Source organism: Octopus sinensis, linkage group LG1 (assembly GCF_006345805.1).
Source record: "Octopus sinensis linkage group LG1, ASM634580v1, whole genome shotgun sequence".
Classification (NCBI taxonomy): domain Eukaryota; kingdom Metazoa; phylum Mollusca; class Cephalopoda; order Octopoda; family Octopodidae; genus Octopus; species Octopus sinensis.
The window spans coordinates 66277881-66294366 of NC_042997.1; the positions used below are offsets into that span (position 1 = coordinate 66277881).

At 36.8% G+C, this 16486-nt stretch overlaps 2 protein-coding genes across 3 annotated transcripts in view; one reads left to right on the forward strand and one right to left on the reverse strand.

The window, feature by feature from the left end:
• Positions 1 to 15520, reverse strand: part of LOC115211563 — a 389040-nt gene extending 373520 nt beyond the window's left edge. Inside the window, exon 1 of the mRNA XM_029780127.2 lies at positions 15049 to 15520. Within this exon, the coding sequence (XP_029635987.1) occupies positions 15049 to 15069 (21 nt within the window). The 5' untranslated portion in view covers positions 15070 to 15520. The remainder of the gene's footprint in view (positions 1 to 15048) is intronic.
• Positions 15521 to 15583: 63 nt separating this feature from the next.
• Positions 15584 to 16486, forward strand: part of LOC115211578 (DNA mismatch repair protein Mlh1) — a 186704-nt gene continuing 185801 nt past the window's right edge. The window contains exon 1 of one of the 2 annotated variants that reach the window (XM_036501661.1): positions 15584 to 15902. The gene's annotated coding sequence lies outside the window, so the exon portion shown is untranslated. The remainder of the gene's footprint in view (positions 15903 to 16486) is intronic. The other variant, XM_029780133.2, reaches the window with a different exon arrangement.

Sequence of the window (16486 nt, forward strand, 5' to 3'; positions counted from 1 at the left end):
GTTGATGATGTTTTATCAAAAGGAGCAGTGTTGATGGTGGCAGTAGGAATAATAATAAAAGAGAGAGAAAGAGTGGGTATGTGAGAGAAGGAGGGAGATGATGTACAACTTTGTTTAACTGTCTCTTTCACAGAAATTCTTATTGCCAACATACTGAACACTATCATTTTTACTTTATTTTTTGTTTTCTTTAATACACACACACACACATATGTGTGTGTGTGTGTGTGTGTGTGTGTATTTTATTGATCCCAAAAGGATGAAAGGCAAAGTCGACCTCAGTGGAATTTGAACTCAAAGCCTAATGGCAGACGAAATACCTCAAAGAATTTCGCCCAGCATGCTAACGATTCTGCCAGCTCACTGCCTTAATATAATACTAGCTGACATGCCCAGGAAAGCAGGGCTTATCCCTTGGTTCTGTTCTCATAATTGTTTTGCTAATCCAATAACAACAATACAAAATATGTAGCCCTTAAAACAGTTTTTGTGCATTCACAGAGAATACCAAACTGTTTTACGCAGGATCTTGTTTTAGGAATTCCCATTAAGTTATGAATACCCAAATTGTGAAGTCAGTTATATAATAACGTTACCGAATAGTAAGAAATCAAATAAAGTAGCCCTGAAAAGGGCGTTAATGTGTTCCCAGACTATATAGAACATAGGAGGAAATACTAATAAGGTATGTATACTAAAATCATGAAGCAAGTTATGTAATAACAGGCTAATCAGATAATAACAATTCAAAATAGATAACTCTGAAAAGGGCTTTTGTGCATTCCCAGAGAATATTACCCTCAGGAGCACTAGTGTTAGTATATTCGTGAATAAGTCACTAACCAAAATAAGTGGACCTGTTGTTTAGGAAAATACTATTTACTTGTTTAAGGGTTGTACTGGATAAATTGCGAAAATAATTCTAACAGTTCAAATACTAAGAAATATGCATACTCAATTTCCTTTTTATCAAATAATTTAGGAAAATGAATGGATTATTTCCCTTGGCTATATATAAGGATCCCTTCCAAGGGCAAATGAGTTATTTCCTTTGGTTTTTAAAATAAAATATATTAGACATATATAAGGATCCCTATTATCGATTTTTTCAACAATCTGAATATGCCATGAGCTTTCCAGACATGAATTCTACTCAGGTGTCAAAATCGATAAAACGATGTAGGAGGAGTTAGCTTTCAACTCCACAAACACGCCCACAGACAGAATTTCCCACATAAGTAGTAGAAAATAATATAATATAATAAATGTGAATGTCAGTGTGTTAGTGTATCACACTTTTTCAACTTTACTCCTAGAGGCCATAGCCCAACATATCATACCATTATGGAATCTGGCTGAGTCTGTGAGTAAATTAAAAACATTCTGGGCTACATCCGGACCCACAATCCTGAAAGTTTGGATTCCCAAGTTGTCATTACTGTGATTGTTTTCGGTGATTTTTTTACGTGAATTTTTGCAAGAATTTTTTTTGTATGATAACAATTTTATATAATCTAAAGGCTAACTCCATGATTAAATTAAAAACATTCTGGGCCAAATCCAGACCTGCAATCCTGAAATTTCAGATTCCTATGTTTTCATTACTGTGATTGTTTTTGGCAATTTTTTTTTTTTACATGACGTTTTGTGACAAACATGATCATCATTGGGATTATGACTCTGGAGGAAGCAATTGCAACAAATTCTCCAAAACAAGTCCGAGATTTCTTTACAGATCTTCCCATTCAGGGTCAGTTGCTTAAAAGCTATATACTAGCTTAAAAGCTACCCGGCTGTTTTTAAGCTAGTATATAGATATACATATAATTATACATATATATATATATATATATATATATTATATATATATATATATATAACAAACACACACATTATATATATATAGTGTAATAAATAAAATATATGCATACATACAAACATATATGTACGTACCGACATCTACATGTATATATACATGCATATATAAATATATATATATGTACAGGACATACACACACGCACGATCAGGTCTTACATATGCTTTGCCATACAGGCAACAGCTAGATAGTTTTACTGACATAAACTTTGCCCTTCATCCTCTACCAGGAGGGCATAATTCATTTTTTTTTTTACTGCTTCCATCCCTCCCACCTTTCTCTCTCTCTCTCTGTGAAAGAAATCAGCTTTGGTTCAATCTAAAGGCTTGTCTCCTCACAAGTCTAAAAGTGTTGAAGTCATGCCAGATGTCGTGTTGGCATCTCTAGAATTCCATCAGGAGTTTCAAGCCCAAAGCAAGACAATACTGTGTATGTGCTTGTGTGCTTTGGGTGTGGGGTAATGAACATACACACATATGCACATAAGAATACACATGTATATAAAGACATACACACACAAATTCACAAGCACACACATACAAATACACATATATGTATGAATGTGTGTGTGTATGTGTCATTCAAGTTGACAGCTGCATTGTAGATGGAAGGATTAAGGATAAGAAAGCAGAGAAAGCAGGCAGATGATCAGGTATCATTGCAAACATACTGAAAGTATCAAGCAAGGTGGGTCATGCGCTAGTCAGCTAGTCACGTGCATAATCAATCAGTCAGTATACAAAGGTCTCATACCCAATGAATGGTGTAGCAGCACGATCGTCAACTGCTACAGCAGAGATGCACAGATGAGAGGAAACTACAGAGTTATCATGCTGATAGACCAGGTTATGAAGGTAACTGAGAATTATAGTAAAACTCAGCAGTGATAGAATTAAACCTAAAGCATTTAAACTAGCCATAGCCAACCAAAATAATGTTTTATCTTCAAACTGGTCAGATCTGGCCCCTCACACTTACCATACAATGTTATTTATAAAATAAATCGTCATGTCATTGAAATCTCAAAGCTACAAAGTAACACGACTAATTGAAATCAATGTGGATAAATAAGCATTACTTTTAACATGGCTCACAATCATGAGGAACTGGCCATCATCAAGTACCAGAGACTTGACAATGCTGACAAACACAAAACTTGAAGTGAACACCTGCACAAGTCCGGAGCCCTGTCTCTCTACTCAATTTCCAACTCAGGATTATAGAGAAGGGCTCCATTTACACCAACTTTTAACATGGCTCACAATCATCAGGCTCACAATCATGAGGTAGTGAATTCAATTCTCAGACTGGGCTGTGTTGTGTCTTTGAGCAAGACACTTTATTTCACATTGCTCCAGTTCACTCATCTGTAGAAATGAGTTGTGATGTCACTAGTGCCAAGCTGTTTCAGCCTTTGCTTTTCCTTGGACAATATCAGTGGCAAGGAGAGGGGAGCCTGGTATGCATAGGCAACAGCTGGTCTTCCATAAACAAACTTGCTCAGACTTGTGCCTCTGAGGGTAACTTTCTAGGTGAAATCCCATGATCATACATGACCAAAAGGGATCTTTACCTTTTTACATGTGACAGAGTAATCTGAATGCTAAAGGATCTGGATGAGATATAGTTCAGTTTTGTGCCTTCTTCTTAATAAACATAACTGCAGGAAACATACTTAGCTAGAAGTAAATTGCTGTCCCAACAATTCCTCAACTTAGAGAAAGCTTTTAACATGGTTCTATTCTCTGTAATTTGTTGGTTGCTAAGAAAGCCTGTAGATGAATGGTTTGTGAAACTCATGCAGGTCGTGTACAGAGGTACAGCTAGCAAGGGAAATGTTAACAAAGTACAGCAACAAGTTTAGTAAAAAGGTAAGAGCAGGCCAGGACTAAGTTGTCCCTTTGGTGTATCATTGTCCTTCAAGGCATAACTGGGGAGTTTAACCATTTAGCATTTTGGTTATGCTGTCAAATGTATTGCTTCTTAACAGAAAATTTTGCCTCTCACAATATAGAAACATTTCTCATGGCACCTGGAGATAAAATGGAAAAGGTGTTTCTCCAGAGGATGGCATGGGAGATGCATTGGAACAGCCACTCCGACTCATGAGGCATGCACTTGTGGACAGCAATCTCCATACAGGGGTCAAGAACGGTGGAGGTCTTAACTGCTACAGGCTCAATTATAAACCTGTCAGAGAGGGGCCAATACCATGACAGCTTGTTTTTCTCAGCCTGATGAGCAGCAGAAATTGGACCAGTAGCTGAACACACCAAATTGCAGCTGGAGAAGGTATCATAGCATACGGCATCCCAGATGAAGGGCATACCACCATGGAATGGGAAAATCACCATACTGTCCAGTTTTTTACTGTACCATCAGTATAAACCCTGCTGGTTCAAGCTGGGAAGGGAAGCCTGCAGCGACTAGACCTATTTATTCATATTGTTTTTGAATTAATTATTATCTCATAGCTTTGAAATTTCAATGATGTGTTTGTTTATTTTGGAAAGATATTGTATGGTAGATGCAAGAGGCCAGATATAGCTGGTTTGAACAAAAAACAGGAAAAATAGATAAGGTTAAGTCTGGCTATTTGTTTGAACTCCTCAATTGGTCTAGTTCTTATAACTGAATTTATCAAAGTTTTGAAACTGAAATTTTAGACATGAAGCAAAACTCAGAATTGAGAGGCTTAAAGTAAATTCAGCAAATCTGTTTTAATTAGTAAGAAAGAAGACAGTACCCTACTACCACTAAGGAATTGGCCAAGTTCAATATGCAGAAAAGAAGAGGGCAAAATTCCAAACAGTGCACCCAGAGTAAACAATGGATGCATGAGTTAGTAACCACCATAGTATGCAACACATACTTCCAATACAACAGAGCAGTATGCAAATAGAAATCAGGTCTACCAATGGGATCAAGCCTATCAGGTCTGTTAGCCAACACATACATGGACCAACTGGAGCACAGACTGTTTAGTAACTAGCACTCTGGTATCTTGTTCTCCAGATATTTTGACAACATCCTAATGTTTACTTTCTCCTAGAAACAAGCCATCATCATGTACCAGAGACTTGACAATGCTGACAAACACAAAATTTCAAGTTGACACCTGCACAAGTCTGGAGCCCTCTCTCTACTCAATTTCCAACTCAGGATTATAGAGAGGGGCTCCATTTATACCAACTTTTATAAGAAGGCAACCAGTAAGAACCTGCTTGCAGACAATGAGTTAGCCCTGCCCACCAGAGTCAAAACTGCCTACATATGAAACGAAATCTCAAGTATAAGTGACATGTGCCATGACACAGCTGACAAAGCTGACAACACCAAAGAGTTCCACAAGATCCCACTAAATGGCTATCCACCACCTTTTGCCTAACAACAGCACATTAATAAATCTACTGTTGATAAACTTTATGAGAAGATCCAAACTCCCAAGTCTGTCAAGTGCCTTCTTAAACTATTCTATTTTGACAACAGAACCACAGCTGCAATCCATCATGCAAGCCACATAGAGGAACTAAACATACAGATGGTGCACTCTGGTCCATCCCTGAGGAAATTCATACCACAAACAGCATTATAGGGTACACATTGTTTAATTGCCCCATCAACAACATAAAAACATGCTCGAGGACCTACATGGTATATGAGGTTAGTCTGCAGCACATGTGGTGCATTGTACACTAGGAGCACAATCAGAAAACTGCACAGCTGCATCAAGGAACATATGTATACAAACACCTCAGTTCATTAAAACCTGCAGAAGTGTCAGACACAAGATTTTGGAGTATCCATCAGAGCCAGTGAATGTAACTGAAGCAACCTTCAAATCAAGAAGGCTACCATTATTAACAAGCTGAGACCAGCTCTAAACAACAGAAAAAAGAAGCACTGAGGAAACTGGCTTTTATATCAACACAAGTCTACATATGGCACAATCCTTTCCCACATGTCTGAGAAATGTATTTATTCCATCTTTCATTTCTCCTATCACAACTCTCATTTCAAATGTACTCTTGAGGAAGGATGTCTTAACCCCTAAATACTGAAACACAAAGTAAATTTCAATTGTTGTCTTGTTTCAGCTTTTCTGGTTAACTTAGTTCTTAATTTCACATTGTTTTGGTATTACCAAGATTTTTTTTTACCTGATGTAATAACCATGCAAACTATTCTAATATACATATGTGTGTGTACATATCTCTCTCTCTCTCTATATATATATATATAATATAATTAAGATTCCATTGGATTAGGTACTTAAATTGAGCCACCTTGTTAGGTTGGTATAATCTGCACACCCAAACAATATTAATTGAATACTGAATATCAAGACTCCTTGCAGGGGTGTAGGTACCTGATATTTCTGCTGTGTGTGCAGAAAATGCAACCCAGTTAAGCCAAGATATCTGCTCTTGGTAATTCAGACATGTACTTTTTATACAGGTACTTTCTATAGTACTTCTGAAGAGCAGATTCCAAGTTCGGTGAATAAAATATGAATGAGTAACAAAAACGTACAGGTGTCAATTCATTATGGCCATTTCAAGTAACACCTTTAATTGATTAATGAAAACATTACATCATTTGAAAGAAACCGTTCTCGTCAGATGACCACATAGACTTCAAACATACAAGATACAATCATTTCCTTAATTTATTCACATCAATAATAGAACTCAAAATATTTACATTTTTTCTTTTGTCATATCTGTGGCAGAATCTGTATATATATATATGTATATATATTCTGCCACAGATATGACAAAAGAATCAATGTAAATATTTTGAGTTCCATTATTGGTGTGAATATGTTAAGGAAATGGTTGTATCCTTTTTGTTTGAAGTCTATGAGGTCATCTGAAGAGAACGGTTTCTTTCAAATGATGTAATGTTTTCATTAATCAATTAAAGGAGTCACTTGAAACAGCTGTAATGAATTGACACCTGTACATCTTTGTTACTCATATATATATATATATATATATATGAGTATACATAGTAATATACACATACAAACACAACACACACACACATATACATATATGTATATACATACATATATTCATGCGTATGTATGTATGTAGGATATTTACATAAGTGAAACTGTGATGGCCACTATTAAAAATCATATTAAATATATAGTTATGCAGATTTGACAGACAGTCAATGCAAACAAATTCTCTGTTGGGTATACTCTGAACACATTCACACCGAGTGTATGCCCAACTATCTGTCATCTCAGTATATTAAATACATTTTCCAATAGTGGTCATCACAGTATCACTGATATAAATATTATATGTATGAAGTCTGACCAAAAAGTATTTGAACTGGTGCTCTAAAAAGAAAACTTTAAAAACATATCAATTTGACATTTAATCTCTTTTGAAGTAGTCACCTTTTGAAACCTCACACTTTATCCAGCATCATTTCCATTCATGAAAATGATGCTGGAACTCCTTTTTTGAGATAGCGAGCAGCTACCTAGTTGCATTCTCTTGGATTTCTTCAACATCTTGAAATCTTGTTCCTTTCAAGTGGGATTTGATTTTTGCCTTGGTTTCAGGGTCATAGCCATAAACTCACAATTTGTCACTTGTTTTCAAAATATTTTTGCCTTCCTCAACACAGTCAATGAGATCCTGCACAGCTAAAAGCTGATCTTCTTTTTGAGACAACCACATTCTACATACTTCCAAGTACTTCTGTAATCAACGGAAATGAGCTAGAACATTATATTTTAGTGCGCATATGGGACAGAGCTCAAGGTCAATCTGTGCCAAGCAGCTTCACTCAGCATACTTTAGCTGTTACCATAGCAACAGTCCAGATACATTTTGATCAGATCTCATATATATATTAATTGCCTCGATAACTGAAGAGATGCCAGTGCAGGTTTCCGACCCGACACATCCAAAACTCTGTGTTTTATTATGCCAACCGAATAATTGTCACATATTATATTATATATATATATATATATAAGGTCTGATCAAAAAGTGTGTGTGTGTGTATATATATATATGCCTGAACACTTTCACACACATGTACAGACACAGCGGGTACTTCTACCGATCAAATTCAATCACAAGGCTTTGATTGGCCTGAGGCTATAGAAGAAGACACTTGTCCAAGGTGTCATGCAGTGGGACTGAACCCAAAATCATATGATTGAGAAGCAAGCTTCCTAACCACACAGCCATGCCTGTGCCTATATATATATTATGGAAACTTGCTGAGCCAGATTTTTTTATGATTGAATGCCTTTTCTGTCACCAGCCCTTGTTCCCAGCCAAGGTAATGTTTTGCCATTGCCAGACAAGTCTTTGTTTTCATAGAAAACAGAAGATTAACAACAACACTTGTATAACAGTGATGTTCATTTACAATCATCACATGATGCCAAGACAAGGTACAAAGAAACACACATACATATACACATATATATATAAAAAAAAATTCACACACCCTATCCTAACAAATCAAACTACATCTCTTCTTCTGTTCCTCACATTTCCTCTTTTTCATGTACTATGCTTATCTCTCGCTCCCCAATCCTGTCTTCACTGCAATGCTCACTGTATCGTAGCTATCCTATTGTCCCCTACCTCCTCTATGTACCCAAGTTTCACCAGTCGCTGCATTTCCCACTCCCTCACTTCATGTGAAGTCCCTACTCGCCACTCATGCACCCTTGGCAATACTCTACCATCTCATTTACATTCTGATCCCTGTACCTTGAGGGTATGCCCCAACACCACACCACCATCTATCTCTCTCACTCTACAATCTCATTTATATTCTGGTCCCCGTATCTTGAGGGTATGCCCTGGCACTTTACCACCATCTCTCACCTGCTTTCTCTTGCACTCTCATATTTTCACTCTCTTCCATTCTTGATTACTCACCCTCTCTCTTTCTCTCCCTCTCTATCTCTCTCTTGCTCTCTCGCCTTCTAACCAAGTAACCATGTATCTCCTCTACAGCAACATACCTGTTTCTATTCTTCTGTCAAACTATAACCTCTCATCACCTGGCCACAAGGCCACTTCCTTCAATGCCCCACCTTCTCAAAGTATCTGTGTCTTGCAAGTTGCTTGGTGACCCTGCCAGTGCTGCTGCATCCAGTCTAGTGTAAAGTGGTTGGTGTTTGAAAGGGCATCCAGCTGTAAAACCATACCAAAACAGGCCTCACCCGTGCTGGTGCCACAGAAAAAGCACTCAGCCCACCCTGTAAAGTGGTTGGTGTTAGGAAGGGCCTCCAACCATAAAAACAGCTCCATCTCAAACCAGCCAACCCATGCCAGCATGAAACGCGAACATTAAACAATTATGATGATGATGATGATGATGCAATACACGAGAACTGAACCTGAGATTATGTGATCAAGGAGCAAACTTCTTAAGCACACATATGTATATCATCCTTAAGCACCCATATGTATATCATCCTTTTTATGTCTGCTTTCTATGCTGGCATTCTTTGGACAGCTCATCATGGTTTCAGTCAGTTGTTATTTGGATTTATTGTCCTCCTAGATGCGATAATGGAACTACACATCACTCATCTGCTTTGTTTTGGTATAGTTTCTAAAGCTGGATGTTCTTCCTAACATTTATTATTTTATAGATTAAACTGGAGGTATTTTATCATGGCACCAGTACTAGTGAGGTTATCATGTCCTCAACTAATGGGTCCTCATACAATGTCATTGTTCATTTTCTAATCACTTTATAGAATTGAGTGAGTGCACTTTATAATAACAGCAGAGTTAGAGATTGTGTTATGTCCTTGACAACACAAAGAGGCACCTTAACTGACTGTTCACTTGTCAAACACTTTACATTGGGTACTGAGAGCATTTATGATGATAGCAGTACAAGAGATCTTCCTTTGTACCAGGATCCTCAGGGCTCTATGCTATCTCCATTTAATCTGGGCAGTATGAGGAAAAATAGAAAAGAGGATGATTGTATATGAAGTGGTGTAAAGAGAGAAAGGGAAGAGGGGACAATCAGAAACAAAGAGTGATTGGAGTGATGCTGCAGAAAAAGAGGGAGTGATAAGAGACAGAGCTAGTGGGGCAATGAAGCAAATGTATTAAAGACAAGGTAGCATAATAGGAGAAAGATACAAATGATAGTTACATATTTGCAGATAAAGGTGCGAGAAAGTGAAATCATTGAAAGGGTGTGATGGATGCCAGTGATGAGTGGCCAGGGTGTGTGGGAGTAGCAACTAGCAGAATAGAAGGGACAGTAATGTTAGATGGTAAGGAAAATGATGATGCAGAGAGATGGATGTCAATAAAAAAAAACTGATCTGAAGGAGAGTGAGTGATGGTATATAAAACAGAATGAAATGAAGAGTGCATGCATCAGGCATCAATAGATTTGATGCGATCCCTCCTGACTCAAGCATCATGATTTGGGATGAAAGTGGAGAGAGAAGAAGGAAGATATGGACAGTGGAGGTGGAGAAAAGAGTCAATACTGATAGATCTGTTTACCCTAATTTCAAGGGTAGCAAGTACAGTCACAGAAAGAGGGATAATAGAGAGAGATGGTTGAGGTATCAAACAGGCACAAGGGGCAGCAGAGAGTGATTTAGCAGGCACACACATATACACATAAATTATACTACCCACATCCATTATTATACACAAATTATGTATATGTAGGCACAGGCATGGCTGTGTGGTAAGAAGCTTGCTTCCATTCTTTGTAAGGCCTTTATGGCCAATTTAACGAATAAAAGAAGCTTGCTTCCCACCACATCATTCCGGGTTGAGTCCCACTGCATGGCACCTTGGGCAAGTGTCTTCTACTGTAGCCTCAAGTCAACCAAAGCTTTGTAAGTAGATTGATAGATGGAATATGAAAGAAGTCCATCATGTATGTATGTGTGTGTGTGTGTGTGCGTGTCTTTGTGTCTGTGCTGTCCCCCACCACCTCTTGACAACCTGTGTTGGAGTGTTTATATCCCTGGAACTTAGCAGTTGAGCAAAAGAGACCAATAGAATATGGCCACAGTCTCACAGCTGAAGCAAAAAAAAGATAAAAGATGTACTATATACACATATAGTTCAATTTGAACATGATTAGTGAATGAGCCCCTTCTATGTGGAGGCGCATGGCTTAGTGGTTAGGATGTTATGTCTATTTACAAAATATATGCATAAGTGCAGGCAAGCCTTTGTGATAAGAAGTTTGCTTCCCAACCACATGGTTCCAGGTTTAGTCTTACAGAGGCACCTTGGACAACTATCTTCCACTATAACTCCAGGTAGCCCAAAACCTTGTGAGTGGATTTGGTAGACATAAACTGAAACAAGTTCATCATAGAAATAATACATTTCTAATCTCTCAGAGATTTATGCAGTATCAGCAGAATAAAGAAGGGATGAAGGCTACTGTTATTTAACCCTAGAAAACACTGTTTCCTGTTGGACTTGACACATATCCAGTGTCCTTGTTTTCAAAGTGGAGACAAGCACCTCCACCCAGCAAAGCCAGCATCCAGAGACTAGTTTCAGAGTCATTGCTCATCATCAGTCTGGAGTAGCATGGCTTGCTAGTTGAAACTAGTCGCTGGCTTTGCTGGGTGGAGGTGCTTGTCTCCACTTTGAAAACGTAAGGACACAGGAAATGTGTCAAGTCCAACAGGAAACGGTGCTTCCTAGAGCTAAATAACAGTAGCATTCTTACCTTTCATGGGACTGTCACATTAAGTTGACAACATACTATCAAGTTCATCATATATATATATTATTTAAAGTGTACAGTATTATATATCCATTACAGCTGATCTTATCAATCGGTTTTGTGCTAGAAATTCAACAGAGGATTAGGTAACAATCTGATTATGTAACTCTGCACTCATTAGAGGTAGTCAATATGGAATGAAACATGATGACCATATATATATATATAAAACGACCATATATATATATATAGCGGAGTAAACACATAAATGTGAAACAAGGTGGAAAAAAGAGTACTCAAATTGAATTGATATATCGGTTCCATTCTAGCAAAAACTGTCTGATGAACGGCAACGAGAAACTCAGAGTAACAGATTTTGTTTAATTTTCTGCTGCTTAAAATAAAGTATTTATATATATATATATATATATATATATGCATGCTGTACATTACTGTCACCTTGCCTTGACAAGAGGTGTCTTTTGTTTCCAATATTCTGTAAAAATATGCCTAGTCACAGGAAAATATCTCCTTACTTGGAAACAGGTGAGGGTCAGTGACAGGAAAGGCATCTGTTGAAAATCCACCTGACCTGATAAATTTCATCTGACCCATGCAAGTATAGAAAAGTGGATGTTAAAACAATGATGTACAGCCATAAATGTGTGTGTGTATATATATATATATATATATATATATAAGGCAGTGCTCCATCATGGCCACACTCAAATGACTGAAACAAGTAAAAGAAAATAAAATATACTTACACACACACATATAAATTTCATGTTTGCTTATATTAACTGAAACAGTTGTTGTTTAAGGACATGTGTTTTCTATTATATATTACGCAGATTTTAGTTTGACCTCAGCATTACAAGTTTAATTATATATATAACTTGAGAGGGAGAGAGAGAGAGGGGGGGAATATGAGGAGTTTTTGCCAGTATGACTCAAACTTATAGGCATGCATTCTGAGTGCTCAAATAGGTGTGCCAACAAAATTCCAGTTTGGACAGCAGTAGAAGTTGTGGCTATGTGATTGTCTTGTTCAAAACAGCTGAAGGTGGCTTCCCTTTCAGTCAGTGTGTTTGCCTCTCCTCACTATTTTAACACACACATACATACATACATAGTCTTTTTTTATATTTCTAATCGGCAGAAAGTTATAAAAGTGACTCAAGAACCAAGAGTCTCATGCATGGCACTTTTACCCCATGCATCATTGGTCACCCTACCCCTTATCCACCATTTACTCCTCTACTCTATCCACTCTACAGTGGTTACCTACTTTTCTCTATCACCCTTACTGATCTTCCACTCAACACTTGTTCTTCATTACATTCAGTCCCCTCACCCCAGATGCTCTTGCAATCTCTACCCACTCACACTCCCATTCCTTCAGTCTCCACTCATTTCTTCTCACCTCATACTTTGAGGTTCCACACAGCCACCTCAACACCACTATTTTATGTCTTCCCCTGTCCTCATCCCAATTACACTTTTCCTCCTTTCTAAAACGTGAGTAGCCATGTAACCTCTCTACAGCAAGAAACCTATTCTGTCCAGGCCCTTTCTTTCATGCTTCAACCCCTCAAATTCAAGCATAAAGTGTCCTCTCTCGGGGATTTTAGTCTTGCAAGCTGATTGGCGACTTCACTAGTGCTGGTGGCACGAAAAAGGCACCCAGCGCACGTAAGTGGTTGGCATTAGGAAGGGCATCCAACCGTTAAAAACCATACCAGTGTAGACAGTAGACCAAGATGCAGTCCTTGCACTCGATGGATCCTGTCGAACTATACAACCCATGGCAACAATGAACATGGACGTTAATGATGATGATATGTATGTGTGTATGTATGTATGTATGTATGTATGTATACACACTCATGTATTGAGGTTTTATTCCTCCCACTTGTTTTACCATACATACATGTTCGCTAAAACAAACAAGAGAAACTGAATTCAATACGTGAGTATATATACATATATACTTCTTTTTTATTTGTTTGGAATTTTCTTTACTTTGCAATCAGTAGAAAGTTACAAGTGTGACTAAAGGTTCAAGAGCTTCTTGAAATGTGTCATGCATGAAAACACTCTAAGCCCTGAGTCACACATGCAACGTTCTGTTGGTTTAAAATATAATAAAGTACATATACACACACATATATAGATTCATATATATACATACACATGCATGCAGATATATATATTCATATACATTCATATAAACATTCACGAATCGAACCAACGAACTAATGATTGTAAACCTAACACCTAAACCACTGGACATATATGTGTGTGTGCGTGTGTGTGTGTGTACATATATATATATATATATATATATATATATATATATATATATAGCATATACATACAAACGCACATACACGTAAACAGACCCTATAATACTGTGTATACAAAATAAGAGTCAATGTGTAAACAACTATCGTTTTATAACACATACACACACATGAGTGTGTGTATGAGAAAGAGATAGAGAGAGAGAAACAATTATAAACACACGTTCAATGATATACATATAAGTTCAAGTACAACAGTATGTATGTTCACAACAGAAGAGGTGTGTGTGTGTGTATATATATATATATATATATATATTTATTACTTTCACCCCTTCACCCATTTTCAGTATATATGCGTATATGTATTTATATCGAGAGGCAGTTTATTTCTCAGTTGTGTTTGTATACATGAACACATGAATATATACAGTGTCTCGAAATAATCTGTTCCACACAATACTAAGGTGAACCTCGATGCATAATAATATATCTGTGTATGTAGCAAGGTAAACGAACAAAAACAAAACTCTATTCATCGATAAATACTTTGGGAAATTTATTTTCACAATCTAAAAATCGTGTATTGATGTTATTTGTAAGCAAATAAATACATATGTGTTTATGTGTGAGTTTGTGCGTATGTATGTATACGTGATTGATCGCAATACACACCTGCCTACATATGCATATATAACAAGTGTGCATGTGACTGAAAGTGTGTTTAAATTGACATGTAAATGTGTGTGTACATAGAGAGACAAATGTAGAACAAAAACACTCTTTCTCTTTCAAGAGCATCAGTATTCACAGAAAGGGGAAATTATATACATACACACATTTTATATATATATATATATATATATATATATATATATATATATATATATATATATGTGCTATGTTGTATTTTGTTTTGTTTATATAATGATTGAGCATTGGCACGTAGGTATTGTTACAGTGGTTCGATCTTGCAATATTTCTGTACCTCTTTTGCTCAAATGACAACATCGCTGAGAGTTCAAATAAAAGTAAAGGAAAGGAAGTAGCGTGAGATATGAAATATGAATAAATAAAAAAAATTATATAAGACACCTATTAAGCGAATGTAAAGGTAAGCAATAACAATTTGAATTCCAACTTACCTTAGTGTCGTCTTCCTCCATTTCGGATTCCCTTCTGCTCTGTTGTACACAGAGCACGTAAGTAATATGAATATCCCTCTCTTTTCCTTTGACTTAATAATACCCTGCAATAGGATTTCCAGTTAAGTCGACTAGAACTGTTGAAAGCAATAGTTTCGATTTAGCAGAATAGACTGACAGTTAAGAAAGGATATATATATATATATATAATATATATATATATATATATATGGATTTAGAGAGAAAGATAGGAAGGAATGTGCAGCTCTGTCAGTCAGTTACAATAATAATAAAGCAACGACCGACACAGGTAGAAATAATACGGTAACAGTGTTGTTATACGTTTAAAAATTAACAACCATTATTAACAAAATAAAAGTACGCTTTTTAGTTTTGTATCACTTCACTTCCCTGCAACGCTTAGAAAATATTAAACGTTGTTACTTAAGTTAGTCTTTTCAATATCGTTGCAACTGAAGAATTAGCTCTTGGTTTCTCAGCATTTTTGTTTTGATTCCGTTTTGTTGCGTTTTTTTTTTTTTTTTCACTTTTTTACTCCCTTTTTTTTTCCTTTTACAATTGCTTTTTCACCCTTTTTTTATTATTGTTCTCCCTCTCTTGTAGTTTTTCTCGGCTTTTTTTTTTTCTTCAGCTTTGTTGTTAATTGCTATGTGTTCCTCTGTTTACAAGGGAGAGAGAGGCGAAAAACTTGTTGGTTTGGAGTGAGAGACTGAGAGAGTGAAGAGAGAAGAAGTAAGCAAGGAGAAACTTGCCAAAAAAAAAGTACTCTTCTGAAGACTGAGGTAAGTTTAGACGAAGGCGCCTTATTTGTAATCCTCGTCTTTTTCTAATAGGTAAGATTGCATTGTTTTAGTTCATCTTATTTTTTATATTTATTATTTTTTCCCCCTTTAATCGACTCTCTTTAAGTTAGTAAACTCTGTCTTCTACTCCTCTGCCAGTTATTATAGTCTTCGAACTGCATCCTATCTATGTACGTTTCTCTCTCTCTCATCTGTAACTTAACTTGTGTCCTCTGCGTCAGAACACTGCATTGAGATCGATTCCGTCTCAGAGTGAGAGCGGTGTCCAACCGGTGCACAGTTTCTCTTTCCATAATCAGATTTGCTTTTACAGGAGTTCATATTTCATGTACTACTGCTTCACTCAACTTGTTGCATCTTCTCTTCACAGCCGTAAACATACTGCTGCACACTGTTATGATATTATACTTCAATCTGCCTTACTTTATCTTCCTCTCCTCCAAACTTCGATTGTCATTCCAGTTTGTTTTATTGTGTTTTAAGTATCAATGTTTTAGTTCGATACAAAGACCAAGCCAACTCCGCCTTTTATTCTTCTGGGTTCAGTAAAACTAGTACCAGTCAAATACTCTCGTTATACACAACTATTTACCCTTCCTCCATGTGGCTACATT